Source organism: Pseudopodoces humilis, chromosome 6 (genome assembly GCF_049639895.1).
Source record: "Pseudopodoces humilis isolate 2021_Gansu_Grassland_sample_001 chromosome 6, ASM4963989v1, whole genome shotgun sequence".
NCBI lineage: Eukaryota > Metazoa > Chordata > Aves > Passeriformes > Paridae > Pseudopodoces > Pseudopodoces humilis.
Window position 1 is genome coordinate 27,821,274 of NC_142205.1, and position 19,270 is coordinate 27,840,543.

Genomic DNA, 19,270 nt, shown 5'->3' on the forward strand with positions numbered 1-19,270 from the left:
TAATTTTCCTCCAGTGAATGTCAATGCTGGATGATTTTTGTTTGTGTCTTGTGTTGTGTGTGTCGTTTTGAGCTTTGCTCTTGAATTTCTCCTTTCACCCTTAAATAACAAAACTGCTTAATAGGTATGTCTCAGCAGAATCTTTTGAGGTTTTTTTAACCTATAGTGACATTCCAATTGACTGCAAATTAATTAATACTACAGTAATATTTAAAATGTGCTTTGGGTTAAAATTAAGGCACAAGCAGCAAACATACAAAATTGCAACTCAGAAAACAGACTAATTCTCCTGGAAGTCTTTTTTGTTGCCACATAGTGGAATTATATTTTGACTATAAAATTTGATTTTGAACCCCACTGTATTTTTTTTATGCAAGGCTATTCCCATCTTTAAGTTCTCATACCCAGTGAAGTGTGGATGCATTCATTTGCATACAGGAAATTCAGTGGTAAACCCATCAGCTCACCACTTTTATGCTTGCATGCTTGTAGGCCAAGAGTTGAGAATTTCATTAGACTCTCCCCACAGGGGGAAGAATAAGATAAGACTGAGGCATACAGTCGGTACCAGCTGAGCATGTCTGTGACTGCCTATGAAGATTTAGTAGTTTTATTGTCTTCTTAAAAGGAGTTACTCTGCCTAAAAAGCTGCAGTTCCAGCCGCTGCTACCACTGCTCATCCTCACCTTGAGCAAAGAGAATGATGGTTTCTAAATCTGCATGGAGTTTCATTGCTATTGCTATCAACCTGTTGAGTTTGAAGTGACTTCAAAGAAGCAGAGTATTAACTGTTAAAAGGGCTCAAGTGTGAGTGAGAAGTTTGAATCCTTTTACCATTATGCACACAAAAATGCTTCTGAATTAATTTGTGTGACAGACAGTAACTAAAGGACAGAGCTATAGATAAGCATTACAAAATTTCCTCTACCTTCATGTGAGATGATGAGCTCTCTGGAGCCATGGCTGTACTCATATCCTGCACAACTACACTGGGAGCAGACTGAGCCAGGGGTATTTTTATGGAATGATGCATTAAGAGAGGAGGTCCTGCTGAACAGCATGGAATTTGCAAAGAACACTCTTCTGGAAAGGGTGGGCTTACATTAGCTTTAAAAGGTCAAAACTGCTGAATGTGCAGATTTTTCTTTGTCTTTCCTTGGACAATTGCATTTCAGAGTGGGAAGTGTTATTTCTGTGTACATACGTGGAGTAGTGGAATGGGAGCAGAACTACACATGCCGCTTCCAACATGAAGGGACTTTCTGTACTGGTTCTGGACAAAGAAGAGGAAGACTTGCTCACGTATTTGGGCCTCTTCTAGTGCTACTATCACTTTGCTATTGAATGTTTCTTGTAACTCCATTGAAATAAACAATGTTGTCTTTGACAAGAAAACCTTCAGCCACAGTATAGTGCATAGCATGCTTCAAATTGAGTCTGTGGGAAAAGGAAAAATATTTTTGAATAGGACTTCCCTGCAATATTCAACACAACATATTGGATCATATGATGTTCCCAACCTCAGTTAAGGTGTGAATTATATTAAAAATCCCTTAATGGTAAGAAAATTCAAATATGATTGAAACTGGTGCCTCGCTAATGAAAAGGCAAGGTTTATTTCCTGCTCACCCCAGTCCACCAGTTCCAAGTACTAATTATTCTGTGCCCATAAAATAAGTACTACTCTGTAATGTATTGGGCTTTTAGTAAAATGAGTTCATCTAGTAAACAAATTAAACATCAGGGGAGGGGGGAAGTGTGATTTTTTTTTTTTTTCTCATTATAAATTAGTTCTGGTATAGTGATTTATTTGTATTAGTCATAAGTACAAGAAGTATTCTCAGGATGACGATATAAATTCCTCTGAGACTAGTTTTTTGGACAGGTTGCAGATATTGCATGAGAATTTTTTTGAAAAATGTTAGGCAAATGGGAGAGCAAGTCTCAGTCAGGCAGATAAGATTCAGTCTCAGTACAGGAATTTTATTTCCATTTCCTCTTTTTTTTAATGAGTTATCAGTCTTCTGTTCTAGCTTTCTTCAGAAAGCTGTGCTGGGGCACCTTTCAGCTAAAAGCATCATGTTTTTGCCACATTCCAGGAGGATTCAGATGGCAATTAAGAATCTGAAGTCAAATCCAGTTTTATGGGATTGTCCATAAGAGTCATGATGACCCTATTTGTTTTCTGCTTCTAGATAAAGTGCCTGTTTTGTTCTGGCATTTAATTTCATTGTATGCCAGCATTCATACAAATAGGAAGAAACAGAGAACAAATCCATGTGGAGACTTTAGTTATGTTGCTAAATGAACAGGAGAAAGGATTTCCATGCCCCAGCTCTCATGATGATTTAGAAACATGCAAATAATTGAAACACAAGATAAAAAGCCCACACTTGCTGGGTATAAAATGCAGTCTGCTTTTCAAGATCAACTATAAATTCATTTTGGTCCCATGGAACTATTCCTGTTTTTTTATAAATTCCTCTTATACTTCGGAATAATTTATTATTTCTCATACTTTCTAGTAAGCATTAATGGTAACACAGGAAGGTGAAATTTATCTATTTTGAGAATACAGGAAAATATCAATGGAAGTTCTGGTGTACTCTTATATGTAGCTAAATGTCTGTGCTACTCCTCATTTTCACTCATGTCCTTTTAATTTAATGAGTGTTGACCAGAAAAATAAATAACAAAAAATAATGAAAATGTATAAGATGTAAAGAAAGAAGTAAAGAAAGAAAGTATAAAAAAGAAAGTATAAGATGTACAGAACAGTAGAATTTAGTAATATTTTAAATTTGATACCATTTTTGCAATAAAGGTAATTGCATGTATTTCTAGCACTAAGAAACTGTACTGTAGTCATCTGTGGGTTTTTTTTTCAAAAAAAAAAAAGTAGCCTTTTGTGGTACTGAACTTAACATTTTAACTGAACCATCTTTGAAATATAAAAAATAATCATGGTTTCTAATATTTTTGATGAAATAATTTCTTTAAATACACTTACTTATTAGAGACAATTTTTCCTGATGTCTAATTTTGATCTCTTTCTTGCAACACATTATACAGTGTGTAAGTTTTCTACCATTCAGAAAAAAATTCAGGCTTGCTCATCGCTGTGAACCCTCTGTCATAAAGTAAAATTTCATCTACAGCACTGTCACTCTATGGAAAAATGTATATTAGAGTGTGCCCAGCACCTGTTCCAGCACTGCATGAGCATATGGTGTTGTCTATCCTTGTCACAAACAATCTACTACTTCATATCCTGAACTGGCTCCTGGCAGAAAACTGAAATGGTGGGGATTAATTGGCTCGATGCACTGAAGACAAAGGAAGAAGCAGAGTAAATGATCTTAACGCGGACAGAGAAGAGTTAAATCCCTGTGAGGATTTCCCCAGGTGGTAAATACTGAAACCTCATGTTTGAAATTACATCTTGCTGTGGTAGCTCTGAAGAAATGGAACCAGATGTGCTCATCATTACCCATCAGGCCACCATGGCAAGCTAATTTTGCCAAATAGCCCAAATATACACAGAACTGTAATGACCTTTAATTCCTAACAGCTTCAGTAGATCTTATTAAAAGCAGTGGTGGGCTCTCAGGGATCAGAAACTACTGGTTTCAGCTTTCAAACAGGCTGTGTGAGGATGCTAACCCCAATGACATTACAATATAAGAGGTCTTATGAGCAAAAGAAGTATTATACATAGTACTAATTAAAACATGGAAGAAGAAGAACTCATGAAAGAAATAAGAGAAGTTTCTTAGCTATCATTTTTGCTTTTTGAAAAAATGTCTGAGGGAAAAAAAAGAGAGGAGATTGTCATTATTTCTGTTCTTAAACACATAGATCTGATGGATGATGGAACAAAAACTGGAATTCAGATATCAGGATAGTGGGAAAGGAATTAGGTTTTATGGTCACCCAAAAATGTTGCAACGGCATTAAAGTGTAAGGGTAGATGTTACAAGCATTTCTACTTAGGAAATAATTTCTACTACTCATGGTGGTTTGGAAGATTGAAAAATGTGGATTACCTTTTTATAGGTCCTTGAAATCTCATCAAAATACCTATCTTCAGTACACTGATATTCTGTTGGACTACATTCTTTCCTCAATGAAGTTATTGTTGCTTTCACATCAGCAAAATTCTTTACTCATAGTAAGTCAGAAACTATTTAAATTTTCTGAAATGAGAAAGTATTTCAATTTAACATAATCTAATTTTATTGCTTCACATCCAACAGACTCTCTCTTAAGATACTTAAGAAAATTCCTAAGTTAATAAGAAATATCTATTATTTGATCAACAAATTGAGACACTTCAATTCTAACCTAATATCTCATTTTTTTCACTTTCACTGAGTGTCTGTTTTAATTGTTCTGCGTATTCAGTTGAAGAAAAAATCTCCAGAGGATTATAACATAGATATACACCAGTCAGCTTCATCAAGGTTAACATACCATGGAATGTAACTGCATGTACTTTACTGCACAACGGCATTTCTAAGGGGTACAGAGTGAGGTTTCTTTTCAAATTATACAAAGTGAACATATGTAATATTTTACTATGTCAGGTTGCAGGCCAAGCCCTTAAAGCCTATGGATGACAACATATGCCCATAAGAAATGAAACAGATTTTATCAAGTACTTTCAAAGGACAGACTCAAACTGAAAAGTGGCTTCAAGTTATCTTAAAAGCTGCCATGGCTGGGAAATGAGCCAAGGAATCTATGTTTCTATAATACTTGTGCTGATGCCAGTGATAAATATGTGTGCAGTCATTTTCTGTCCAGCTTGAAGTATCTGAATGTTTGCTTGAGGGTCCTAACAGACCACAGATAATTTCATCTTCCAGTGAACAAAAGACTCAAGTTCAAAATATAGAGTTTGCTACTAGAAAATAGATATCTGAATTTATAAATTAAAATTAAACATATAGAATTCTCAAATGTGCAAGTTTCTGTGTCAGATTTTATGGGATTTATAATGTAGAAGGTTAGAGGTGCTGGTAATAGTTTTATTTTTGGCCTCAGAAAAGGAACTGTGGCTATTCTATATGATCTGACACACAAAAAATGAACTTGCAGTCAACTAGAAAAGAGCTCTCAAGGAAATCTGGGTTGATCCCAACATCAGATTTAAAGCCAAGGAACAGTCTTATTAGAGAACCTTAAAAATTCTGACCATGAGATTATTTTTGCTTAAGGACTCTTCCTATCTCATTCATTTATTATAGAAATCCAGAAGATTAATCAACATAGCAAGAAGCATATATATATATATGCATATACATACATATATATATGTGTGTATGTATGCACTTTATGTACTAATATCTACTGGACTGAAAAAATCATATGGAAACATCATCTTCCTTTTCTTTGTTGATACAACTGTGAAAAAAAACCACTCTAACTCTGGCTAAAAGACTGAATGTTAGAATTTTATCAATACTGTAAGCCTCATTAGGTTCTCAGGCTCCTAAAATGAGTGGTGCACAGAATATGGTCAGCACTTCTGTATTAGAAGTTGGAATTGTGAATATGTCCATTCAGCAAATTCTTGCAGCAGAAAAACAAACAAATTCATCAACATAAATGTCTGATTGCAATCCTGTTTGTCTTGGTTTTGCACAATGAGAGATTTTTAGGCAGCACCTTCTCATGTTAGGAAAAAGATGAGTTTTTCTTCAGATCCGTTACATTAACTTCTTTCACTGTGTCATCAATTAAAAGCAGAAGGAAACAAAATCAGTGTTCTGCTTGACTTCAACAACTGTCCCCAGCCACTCAAATTTACATCTCCCCCTAATTATTAAGCACTCCTATCAAACTAATTGATAGTAAAGTAAACCCTCTCAATCAGGTTACTCAGTAAAGTTGCTTTCATTTGCATTGAAAAATTTTATGCTTTTGTCTCTGTGTGAGAAGGAATATTTGATGAAACCAGGAATATTTGGTGAACTACTGATCAGAGGAAACATCATGGCAGATTAATCTCACATGATTGAAGATTCACCATCTTTAAATGAATGTGTTCAGGATGAAGAGAAGTAGGCATGTTAAGAGCTGGTGTATCAAGGTAAGCACAACACACAAAAAAGCTGTGTACCTCACTGAAGGAAAAATAGAGATATCTTGACAAGTAGAAGATATGGAGAGAAAATATAAGATTGAGGTCAGGCTTCTTTTGCACCAGCCTTCTGGGAACACTTCACAGTCATGTCTCTGTCCCTCAGCTCTGAACACTGCAAGGATGGACAAATGATACTGCAAAGCACAAGAAGATGTTGGATGAAGAATATTGGATGGAAGTGAGCTTCATACTTAGCCTTCTGAAATCATGCTTTCTTTTATGTATTTCACCGATAGCTACCTGGAAGACTATCAGATTAATGAACAAAGTAAAAGCAAAAAAGACCGCCTTGTACATTCAATTATATATACATGAGACAACACAAATTTCTATTTTTTTTAAGTTTTATGGACATCAGCTTAAATCCTTGAGATTTTCTGCTGGCAGTGGCAGGAAGTTACCTACCAAACACTTCTTGCCCACAGCTCATCAGGGCAGGCAAGTTGTTCCTTCAGCTCACATGGCAGATACTTTGCTACTGCAGGATGGCTGCCAAAACAGAACTTCATATCAAGTAGCTCTTGCAGAAACTCTGAAAGAATGCTGCAAAATCTGAACAGAATACTGATACAGCATCAACAAAAAGATCATCTAAAGCTGAACAGCCTTGTATTGGTTCTGTCTTATCTCTCTGCCAAATGAAATTGTATTGGTACACAAGAGAGACCTCAAAATGTGAAAGAAGAGAAAAACAGAGTGCAGATTTCCTTTTTCCTTATACCTTTTCAGCAATCAGTTTCTATTAGTTCAGGTCTCCCAGAAAAATGTGCCAAACTCTCATTCCTATTTGTGAGAAACTGCAAAACATAAACCACTCAATTTCTAATACAGGGTAAGCCAAAAGGTACAGTCATGGATGGGCTCTATTTTATTTTCACGTAAGAGAACATGAGAAATTAAACATGGATCTGAAGTCAAATCACAAGAGACCTGGGTGTGAAGAAGGATGAAGCAAAAAGAAAAAAAATCTTACCTTTTAACATCTTTGCAGATCTGGTCACAACTTTTTAATACATTGCTTTGAAAATAGCTTCTCAGATCTTATTACCTACTTGTGCTATTGTATTTTTTCTGCTGTCCAGCTAACTGACTGACTGGCTAGCTGTTATCCATTTCTTTTTTTTTTTTTTTTTTTTGTATGTTTAATTTAGCACTTGGAAGTAGAATCTGCCTAAACATTTCTCTCTTATTATTTTTATTAGCTGCTTCTGTTAATAAGATTAACACAGATATGTGCACCCTCAAATAAACACATCCATAAGTCCAAAAATAAGCTATATTGCTAATTGACCTTCTAAAAGTCTGGAAATACTGATATCAATAAGCAAACTGCAGTACAGGGTGATGCTTCCTGCACTGGGATAATTTGGCCCATTTTTTGTTTTCACATATTTCTGCAAGCTGGTGAACATGGCACTGCAGGAGGAAGCTCAGTGGATTGATAAATTCTCTGCCTGTGCTGGTCTGAGTGGCTGCTGCATTTTTTAGGGTACATAATAACTTAAATGGATTCTGAATTTACCTCCTCCTACTGAGCACTAACAGTGATTGTTCAACAGATTCTAGTCTCTTCAAAACAGAATTTTCTTGATGTCAATTTCTTTCACAGTGCTGCAACATTTAGTGAGTAAGGGTATTGATCAGTCAGTCAGTAGTGTGCTGTAATGTGTCTCTCTCTTTCAACCCCCTCAAAAAATTTAAGTGCATGGCTACATAAAATGCAAATGCAAGTTTAGTCAGTTTTTGAAAATTCACTTCAACCTCTTAATAGGATGTACATTGCAAGGAAAGCTGTTCTGCCAGCACTAGGTCTATTTTCAGTGATAAAAATCTAAAGGAACTAGTCTTTGGAAATGGTTTAAATTCTTATAAAAGCAATTAAATGATATGTAGAGAATAATAATTTGTATAACTAGCAAATATAAGGCATTTGTTTCCACAAAGATAAAGCTATACAGCTTCTTGGATATGTTTTTGTTGTTGTTGTTTCCTTTGTTTTGTTTTTTCACTCCATTTGTTGCCAAAGAATTTTTCATTGAGTTCCTAATATATAGCTTACAATATAAAAATATTATCTATATGACAATTAGATTTAGGTATGATTGTAAATGCAAAGTTCACCATTAATATTGCAAATATTGCAAAGTTGCCATTAATATTATCTTACATCCTCATTTCCTGTTGTCTTCTTAGCTTAACATGTTTACTCTTAAATTAGAACATAATTAGCAAATCATATAGCTCATTTTTACTGAAAATAGCAGCTTGGTGAAATGCTTCTTATTATCTAGGGCTGACCTTCCCACAGACTGCATGTCCTGGAACAGAGTATTGCAATAAGAGAAATCAGTTATTTTGGATCTGGGCCAAAGACTAATTTAATTTCTCTGGCTGGCCCCCTCCTTTCCAGCTCTTCTCCCCCCTCTCCCAGTAACACTCACATATGTGAGCTGGAGTTAAGAAGTTGCAGTTGGTAAACAAAACAAAGACGAAACTGCTAAGAAGTTAATGAAAACATCAGTAAGTCATAGCATCTGGATCTCATCATCCACCTCTGACGTAAGGAAGATGTCCAGATGTTAGCAGAACTGTAGCAGTTGAAATATTTTGTGAGCAAGACTCCTTCCAAACAATCAGATGCAGAGCAGTTCAGCACTTTCAGCAGTTTTTAGGAATGTTTCAAATATATAGTGGTCTTTCAGATGTGCAAAAGGCCTGCTCAGTGCAGAAAGAGTATATGGTCTGGGGAGCCGGGTCTGGGGACTGTGAGCCTCTGCTTTTGGAAAGTGCACATGAATGTTCAAAGAACAGGAGAAGATGAGGCCTCCTGGTTGTCTGTCATTAGCATAGACTTCTAGCAGAGACACAATGCTGCTTATCTTGTGGTGTCCAGTGTTTAAGACTAGAGTTTAACAATATCCACAATGATGGATTACAAAACTGGGCCTGGAGAGAGCAGACCATAATTTTCATCTTTCCCACTCATTTTTAATCCCCATTTGACAACATGTACCACATACGAGCCTTGCATGCTGAAAACTATAAATGATGAGGCTGGTTTCCTAACAGGTGGTTGCCAGGTGCATTTTTCCTTCCTCTCCTGTCCGAGCTGCCTGATGCAACAGTGATATTTTTCTCATTTGGGTGCTCATTCTCCATTTGCAGAGTGACATGGTTGCCCAGTTCCTCTTGGACATGATTTGTGCATGGCTCTGGGTGTGCTTCCTTCCTCCTTGACCCATACTCATAAAGAATCAGTTTGGAGTCCCCAAGGAAACAATGAAGATATTTCTAAAAATTCCTAATTGCTGAAGTGTCCAGGGACAGGATTCTTCTGCACATCCCTAAAATCTCAGACAGGATGGGATATGGGCTTGCTGGCTGATTGCTGCAGTAGAATTGACTACAAAGGCTGCAGAAAAAACCAGAACACCGAAAAAAGGGTGCCTTTCCATAATCCTCTCCAGCTGGTATAATTTGAATGCATGAGGATTTTGTAGCAACCACTTTTACAATATGCTTAGTATACTGTGTTCTTCTTATTGTAAACTTGGACTAAACAATGCCATTGTTGTTGAGTGATTACAGAAATGATGGTGGAGCTCTATGAGATAAATGTTTAAAATTTCACTAATTGAGGAAAATGAGAAAGTCATATATAAAACTTTCCAATTGTCCAGTCTCCCAACAGTGCAATTTAGCTCTGTTGTATGAAAATATCTATTACAAATAGACAGGGTGACAGAGTATGCACATGTTCTCCTTTTGAGAACTCCAACCTCTTTTAGTATAAGACTTCAAATTAGAAGTGTGAGAGGGTTGGAAGAAAGACATTCTAGTAGCTAAAAATAAACACCATTTTCACACTACAGGCACCTACAACATTTCTGGCACCTCTCTATGTTTTCATATAGAGAGCAAGAAATTAATAAACAGAATATGGAATAAGAACCAAATGATGCATTTAATTCTCAATGCCATTTTGAGTGAGTATTTTGATTAAAGGACTTTGTCTTAAATTAATTACAGTCATTCCATGATAAAAACACCAATGCTAAAGAAGACATACAATACTCTAGATAACTGATTGGAATTTAGTGTGGCAGTATTTAAAAAATTATGCAGGCTTGTGCTATTTATGAAATGCATTATTTCTGGTTACATTTGATATCTGCATTTGAAAGATGTGAAGACTAATAAACCACAAGAATTAAACTGATGTTTTCTCAAAAAACTTTGTTACACTATAAGCTTGTTTAGTAATTATACAAATAACAGCAAAACTTTAGAGAACTCTCAAAGGGAAGAAACTGTATATGATAATGTTATTTAACCATTTAACCAAAATTATTCATGTGTTTTACACTGGATATACTACACTTGCTTTATTACAAAAACAGCTCCTTTCATTATCAGAAAATTGTTATTTACTGTTTTTCTGTTTCTTTTCTATAAATTATGGTCTATTTACAAATATGGATCAAATCAATACCTGATCATGCTCTACATGGTAGGTGGCTATGCTTTTTATTTATATAATAGCTTGAGTAAAGCACCAAACCTGTAGGAGATTGTCTCCAGAGTGGGGCGTCAGTAATTTCCTAAAAATGCTGATAGAGACAAACAGTGATATATCTGAAGCTATATATCAAATATTCTTGAGTTCTGCAACATATCCTTTTTCTAAGGCCTTATTTCACCTACACACACTGTAAATCTTTCTCCAATCTCAGAACAAAGCAAACACTTCAAGAAGTAATTTCTCTTCTGCATGAGCATAAATTTTTGGGGACAGTTGAAATGTTGAAAATTCTTCACCTTAACTTGGAGCTTAAAAAAATGTCAAATGTTCCTTCTTTTCTTTACTTGCTATAGACAGCTACAGACATGCTTTGAAGTATAAGCAATATCTGTGAAATGTTTAAGAATTATTATATATATACATATATATATTTGCAAACTTCACAATCTGTCCATGGCTATGTTTGTGTTTTAAGGCATCAGAGGTAGGAGAAGAGTATAAGAGAAAACAGCAATTATAAATCCACTGGAAATACAGGGATGTTGATAATGGAGAACAAATTAGGCATCAGCAAGAGCAGAGAGGATGAAGCAGATGCAGCCAGTGTTCCTTGACAAGGTCTGTAAATTGATAATGGCCAGTAGAAAGAAAAACTTAAATGATGGTATAATTCTAGCTAATCATCATACTGAAGAATAAAAGGTCTACCCAAAGGGTTCTGCAGAAAAACTTTTCAGAAAAACTAAAACCATGAAAACTAGATGAAAATTGACTGATAGTCTTCTAAAAGTAATCTAAATGGAAATGAATTGTTTGATGGGATTACTTTTTCACCAGTCCCTGAGTTCTTCTGTGGCAATATCTTTAACAATAACTTACAAGGACATGTAGACTCTTTCTGCATGATTCAAGTACTAGCAAAGTAGGCATAATGAGAATTGGTCTGCAACAGATCTTGGAAATCGAATAATTACATTTCTTTGGCAATGAACAGAAAACAAAACCAAGAAAAACAATGGTGGCAAAAGCCCACTTAAGTAGGCTAAAACATACAAATTAAATGTATTCTCAGGGTAAATACAATATTGAGAAACTTTAGTGAAATTTAAATTAGGAAAAAAAAAGAAAATTGAATATGAAAAATGGCAAGTAGGTAACTAAACAATATAGTTCCACCAGAATAGGTGAAAGTTTATTTTTAAAATACCAAATAAGAATTTTTTTACCTCAAACTTTCAATGACTAAACTAGTGCAGCCAAACTGTCAGTAATTCACCAGCCTCAGACTACATACACATTCTTTTTTTTTGTGTATAATACTAGAATTTCAGAAGGCAATGTGCCATAAAAAAACCCCATTGCACCATAAAAAAAAACAAACCAAAAAACAACCCTTAATTTAAAAGAGAGACACATTAGTAGTCGGTTGTACTCAGTGTCTGATCATGCACTCCAAAAAATGCTGGTAAAAATAAAAAAGCCAGGATCTTTAGTCATGTTGTATGGTGCACATAATGGCTCTAAATACAATGCAGATAAATGCTGCATTGGGTGATGTAAATTCAGACAACAGTGAAGGCACTAGGAGAAATCTGTCTAAAATGTTTTGAGGGTGTGTGCATTTGGGAGCTGAGAATGATGCTTCCTGTTCTGTGAAAACTCATTCTGTGTTGCTGCCCTTCTTGTGCATGAAATCCTGGTCTCTTTGGGAGATCTGTCTACTGAAGAAGGCAGAATGTTCTTCCCTTCCCAGCTGAGGATGTGGTCTGACATTAGTAAGGGGAATTAGCTGAGAACTCCAAAGGAAATACATCTAGTTCTTGTGAATGCAGTAACAGGAAAAGTTACAATTTTCATATTGCCTATTTAGAGGCTCTTTCAACTGAAGTCTTCTTCTCTCCTTAGTCCTTATTTTTGCTATTCACTCCATTACCTGTTACCCTCAATTTTTTTCCCACCTCCAGTGGTCATTTTACCAGTGGTAAAATTTTAGCAACTCCAGTGGTACACCAGAAATTGAAAATATGTAATGATTTACCTAGTAAATAATTTTCCACATTTTAAGATCATCAGATAGACACGTGTCTAGATGTTCATTTTCTACATAAATCAAGAAAGAAGAAAAAAGACAGAATGGAAAACCATGATGTGTGCTGCTATGATGTGACTATGATGCACTGCAGCTCACTGCTCCTCAGGATATATTTATATAACATAATAATTTATATTTTATAAATATAGACCAAATTTATCTGCTATACCAAATTTATACCATAGTAACAATATACCATAATATGGTATCATAAATAATATGCCATATTTATGAGTGTGCTCCACCTCAGCTGGCTGAACCACAGGCTGTCCTGCCACAAGACAAGACAGCACAGACAGTAACTCAGGCCTGGTGTTGGGGTTTGAAAGCAATGTGAGGATGCTGCTCTGCAGTGCCCAGTACAGGAGAGCACACAGAGGTGACCTGAGAGGGCAGTCTGTGTTCATTTACTGCACCCACTCAAAATCAAAGAGTTTTTAGCTACGTCATTCAACTCCGTACAATTTTAACAGCATCTCAAATACTGTTCATACCTTTTGTACAGGACTATTGCTCCCTTTCTTTTATGTCAGTAAGACTACATGATCATAGAATCCTAGAATGATAAGAATGGTTTAGATTAGAAAGGACCTTAAAGATAATCTAGTTCCAACCCCCTACCATGGGCAGGGACACCTTCCACTAGACCAGGCTGCTCAAAGCCCCATGCAGCCCTGTCTCAAACACCTCCAGGGACAGGGAGTCCACAGCCTCTCTGGGCAGCCTGTGCCAGTGCCTCACTACCTTCATAATACAGAATCTGTATTTTCTAGCATCTACTGTAAACCTAGTGTCTTTCAGCTTAAGTCCATTACCCCTTTGTCCTTTCCCTACATGCCCTTCCGAAAAGTTCCTCTCCTGATTTCTTGTAAGCCCCTTTTTGATACCAGAAGTCTGCTACAAGGTCTTCCCAAAGTCTTCTTTTCTCCAGACGTTCTTATCTATTGGAAAAAAATGTTTTCCATGATATATTTCCTACTTAGGAAGTAGATAGTACTCCCTGTTTGATGATTATATCAAATTACATTTCATGAAGTGCTATTTCTGTGTGCAGACTAGAAGGATTTTTTGAAGGCAAAACATTTACTTTGTCTTGAATATGCCATGAAGAATGCATATTTCAGATTTTCTTCTTTCTTTTGCAAATAATGTGTCTTTTTAAAGGCGTGTCCTGATAACACAAATTGCTGATCTAAGAGGATTTCTTCCTTCAGTGTCATGACCCTTCTTGAGCATTTTCAGGTAGTCAGCAGTTTAAACTGCTGATATCCCAGAGAACAAACAGAACAGCAACACAATTTGCTGTTTTGTTTCTCTTCCTGAATCTCTGTTAGTTGTATTTTCTGGAATACACCCTAATATTTACTCCAACTACATACTGTACTTCTTACTGGGTGTTTAGCCTGATGAGTTTTAGATTTTCTGTCCGACAGCAGCCCAAATATACTAGTGGACTGACAAGTCTACATCACCAGCACAGCCTGGAAAATGGAACTGTCACTGTTTTTAAGGGTCCTCTAACATCTAAGCCTTGTATTGATAAAAACCATGATGGCTCATAACCAGCTGCCAAGTAGAATAAAAACATGCCGACCCTTATCAGTGCAGCTAAAGGGGCTAAAGGGTTCACGTTCACTCCCCGTTTCTAGGAATGTGACAGAGTCTCCAGAAATATAATTAGCAGTTGTTTAGCCTCCAAATATTTGACAATCATATGCAAGGTTAAATATATACATTTATCAAGTTCTGTTTGTATCCTGATAAAATCTGCATACTTTCATATGTAGCTCACATTCTGAAGGTATATAAATTACATATCATTATATGCTTTCCAGCTGATGAGAGGGAAACAATTTTATAGAAGACGGTAGCAGTTGTTGTACATGGACACAGGCCAGAGGTACTTGGAGTCTGTTGATGCAAATGCCATTCTAAACTTAATGATAAATTAAAAAGCGTACTTCCAAGCATTCACATAAACATCTCTGGCAGGTAGAATGGCAACGAATGTCAGGGTAAACAAGTGTCCAGCTGACCAGGCAACATGCAACACAGCTTTAAACAAAGGTTGACTTGGCCCCACTGGCTTCCCTTTTATAGATCTGTGTAACATCCATGCCTTTTCATTCAGAATTTCTTTCCTCTCAGCGCTTCTTCCAGTGGTGTTTCAGCAATGTCCTGAACGTCAGGACCTGTGTTGTGACTGCTGCTCCATGTCCTGTAGTGGTTAAGGCTACCAAAGAACCACAGTTTTATAACACATTTTTGAGAGATGAAATGGACTTGTTCTGTTCTGTTTGCTGTGAAGAGAGGTTAATGTCTAGTGCTTTCATGACACTGCCATATTTGTGACAACCTACAGAGTACTAAAGTAAATATGATGCCCCCATCTCCTGTGACCATGAGCTTTTACAATAAAACAGTGTAAAGCTGATTTCCTCTGCCTAGAAAATTCACTTTCCTTTGCCATCTATGGGAACAGGCACAGAATTGATCCAGTCACTTATACAAGTGGCAAGAACAAGGCTTTTATGAGTAGGTCTAATTTGGAGCAGATTTTTACCCACGTGTTTCTTTATAGGCAATGGCCACTCACCGCCTGATTACCCAATGTAATCAGTTTTGGAATCAGTACTCAACCAAATGTCTGCTATGCACTTAGCTACTCTTATTCCTCCAAAACGTAAACGCAGGAGAGTGATGTAAAAGTTCAGTTTACATTAGTAAGCCATAAAGTCTGCCTCTTGGTCATCTCATCCTCGATTTTATCATTATTCACATTTCTCCTCCCTCTTTCCCTCCCTCTGGAATAAACCACCCCCACTGTAAGTATGCAAACAAACCAAAATGATCCCTCTGGCAGTCACACCCATTGTGCTTTTCTGCTGCCTTTTTCAAAACCTTTAAATGATGCTAAATAAAAGTAACAACCCCAGCAGAGTGAATGTGAAGCATTCATCTAACAGACAACAACAGAAGAGAAAAATAAAGTGAGTTAAATTATCTTCTTCTCTTGCCTTCTGTTATGGTCTGCCCCGAGCTTTTAAATATTTGCAAGTCAAACTAAAAACTTGGGCTGAAACTATATAGATGGCTGGTAATTTATATATCAGAACCCTAGCTCTGGCATACCTGACACTCACTTGGAGCTCACAGCACTGAAATCCTTGCCAGAGGAAATACCAGTAATTGCTGAGTGCACAGCCCAGATATTCCAACTGACACACTCCTTGGCTACAAAATGCTCCGTAACGCAACTCACTGAAGCACATCACAGCAGTAAAGCACAAAGTCTGACCTAACAGCAAAATAAAATGCTTCAGCACACTTTAGTCTGAGGAGTTTGTGCCATGATAGCGGACCAAAATTCACTGTTGTTTTTCTTTTAACTGAAGTTTGTCTCATCTAGTTAGGGGAGCACATACAGTTCCACCCTAGGCACAGCACAGATGCAACATGACACACAAACAAAAGGCTGGAGAAATACTCAGAGGCTACATCGATACATATGCAAATGACACCACTAATTACTGTTAGAGATTTTGATCCCTTATGAATTGTAAAATACATTTATGTAATGTCCTTCTCACCTGCCAGTCGTCTGTCTCTCGTGTTTTTCCAGATAACATCCAAGGCTCTAGCAGTGGAGTCCCTGATATGATCACTAAATGATCTCCTCAGAGGGGCTTTCACCGGGTGAAGCATAATGCAGATCGATCACACATCCAGGTCAAACGGCTGTAGCTTAGCCCCAGGAAAAAGGGCATTCTCTGCCCGGGGATCTGTTTGGATTTCTCTTTGCCAGGCAGGCAGGTTGTTACTTTATATAATTTGTCATCAGCCTCGTGGAGCTTTTCCTTGAAGAGTCAGGCATTGCAGTTCTCACTGCGGATGCAGGAAAGCTCAGACTGCAGCCAGCCTACTGGAAAGCTGCCAAAATCTTACATCTGGAACAGTTTACAAATGAGCTAACGATACAGTCATTTAGATTTGGGGCTTTATTTGTGGATATCTATAGGATTCTAGCTTCCTGTTTAATCAAATAACTTACCAGGCACATACTTGCATGCTCATTTATTAGGATAACATTTCCCTGCTTAGCTGATATTTCAGGTAATTTTTCATGTTTGGACATGAAAAAGGTAAGAAATAGAAGAGAGATAAAGTAATTTTAAATATCTAGGGATCAAATATTTTATTTTGTTGCCATAATTTTTTTGCATTTTGCCCTAGCTAAGGCAGAGAATAGGGCCCAATTCTGAGTCTCCTCTATTTAGTACTTCATGACAATGCACTAATGGAAGGATGGAAATAAAAAACATGAGAGGAGAAGGGGAGATAAGAAAAAAGGAGCCTCCACATCTTTGCTGAGTGGAAAGATAAGTTCCCATATGAAAAATACTTATGAATGTAACTGAGATTAATAGTCACAGTAAATTAAGCCATTTGACCTTGCTTATTTTGACCTTTTTAATTGATTACTGTGTCCTGTGGTTTCCCTGAGGGAGAAAGGGAGGAATAAAAGAGTGCCTGATACTCTCTTTCCCTTTTTAATAATATGTGATAAAGTGTGAAGAGATGAGAGATGCCAGTTTAAAAACCTAATCCCCTCCAAAATATGGGAAAGCAAAAAAACTATCAGAGTTGTCTTCATGTTCATTCTACAGGTAGTTCTCAATTTTTTTTACAGCAGCTACAGCTGTAAATATTAGATACCATTATTTTCTTTAGATGTATTATCATTAAAATTGATTAACTTCTCACAAAGTTGGCATATAGAGACCAAATAGAGAATTGTGAGTTTTAACCCTTAACAAAGGGATTTTCACTCTCTTTGAATTTTTTCCTAGAACAAAATAGTTTTTCTCTTCATAACATTAGATAATTTATTTCATGCTTTCTTATTTGTTGCAATTTTTTTTTCTGGTGTCCTCTCAGTTCCCTTCATTTTCACTAGTCCTTATTTCCTTTGAGACAAATTGTTATCTCATTCTTACAATTAGAAGAAATTTATGGGATTTGCAATAGTGTAATTGACAGAATAACTGGCTCACCATCTATTTAATGCAGATCATAACTTCTTCCCATCTAGGCCTTAGTCTTTTATCTTTATAGAGCATCTGCAAACACTAATGTCCTGTGTATGTCTTTGAACAAAACAGCAGCGAGTGATCTCTATAGTTTGCAGTTGCTTTCCTCGTTACACCCCTCCTTCATTCTGAGACTGGATGGAGAAAGAAGCAGCCAACTCTCTAGAGAAATTCAGTATGATAACACACTATTATTGTATGGTTGTCCTTTTTTGTTCTTGTTGGGGTTTTTTTGGTTTTTTTTTGTTTCTTTTGGTTTTTTTCTTAATTATTATTCTTGCAAAAATTCCTGGTGGAGCAAGTGCAATGCTTGCACAGGCAAATACTGACATAGGCTGACATAGGCAAATGCTGGCATGATGACCAGAGCACAGCGTATCTGTTTGGAAACATGTACTCTCTCTTCAGATGAGATCTGCTGTTGCTATTAGTGAACAGCTCAGAAGAACATTATTCGTTTTTAAATGAAGATGCAGTAAGCGATAACTTAATCAGGAACTGAATTCCTCTATTTCAGAAGGCAACAAGGGTTATGACAGTTTCAACAGGGTTATAACTACCAGTGGTCATGTCTACATTACCAATAACATGGTCCAGAAAGAATGGATTGATACAGCAAAATAAATGGTACCAAAGTTTTGACACATCTCCAGGTAGAGTTACTTTGAAGTATGTCTACCTGCATCTTTTGAATTGACGGAAACTTTGGGGTTTCATGAATGGGTTGGAGATCACTGGCACTCTACCAGGGTACATCTTTTGGCTTAGTTTCCTTTGAGAACCATCCAATTCACATGCTCCAAGACTGCTTGGAGATATGAACCAAAGAGTGGTGTTGGGGGAACCTTTTCAAAATCATCTGCCTAGTCCAGGCTACAATGTCAATAAAAACATACAGACCATTATTCATTTTAGAAGCTAAAGCAACTTTTAAGAATTTAAAAATAAAATAAGCAACATACATATATTTCTAATTAGGATTTGATCATTTCAGTTACCTCAGGTTACATTACATATGTTGACATAAATATATTTTAAAATATTTAAAACAGTTCTTACAACCAGTTCAACAAAATAGTCCGGAAAATGGCAAAGGGCAAAGGAGGAATAAACTGTTATGAAGCAGAGAAATACTACTAAAAGCATTTGTTTGTGTGATCCTACAACATAAATAAATAGGTTATCTAAGTAAGATTGTGTAAAGAATTAAATGTCTGAAAATTTTTAATGGGCCATGGACAGATAAATAATTAGATACAGATAGGCAAGAAATATGGATAGAAAATAAAGGACAATAATTTTAGAAAATTAAGACAGAGATATAATGGGGTCTTTGCTGTTAAAAGCAAAGACATATGATGAGAAAAGGAAATCTGAGATTCATACAGTCACAAAAGGAGATAAGAATTTTCCATGTA

The 19,270-nt window shown here is 36.3% G+C and overlaps 1 protein-coding gene across 5 annotated transcripts in view; it reads right to left on the reverse strand.

Annotated features, from left to right (window-relative positions):
- The window catches only part of DLC1 (DLC1 Rho GTPase activating protein), a 212,295-nt gene that overhangs the window by 81,700 nt on the left and 111,325 nt on the right, over positions 1–19,270 (reverse strand). Inside the window, exon 1 of one of the 5 annotated variants that reach the window (XM_088056211.1) lies at positions 16,353–16,586. The exons of the other annotated variants lie outside the window; for them this stretch is intronic. Coding sequence (XP_087912337.1) covers positions 16,353–16,467 — 115 coding nt within the window. The 5' untranslated portion in view covers positions 16,468–16,586. Of the gene's footprint in view, positions 1–16,352; positions 16,587–19,270 lie in introns of those variants that run through there. 5 annotated transcript variants of the gene reach the window in all.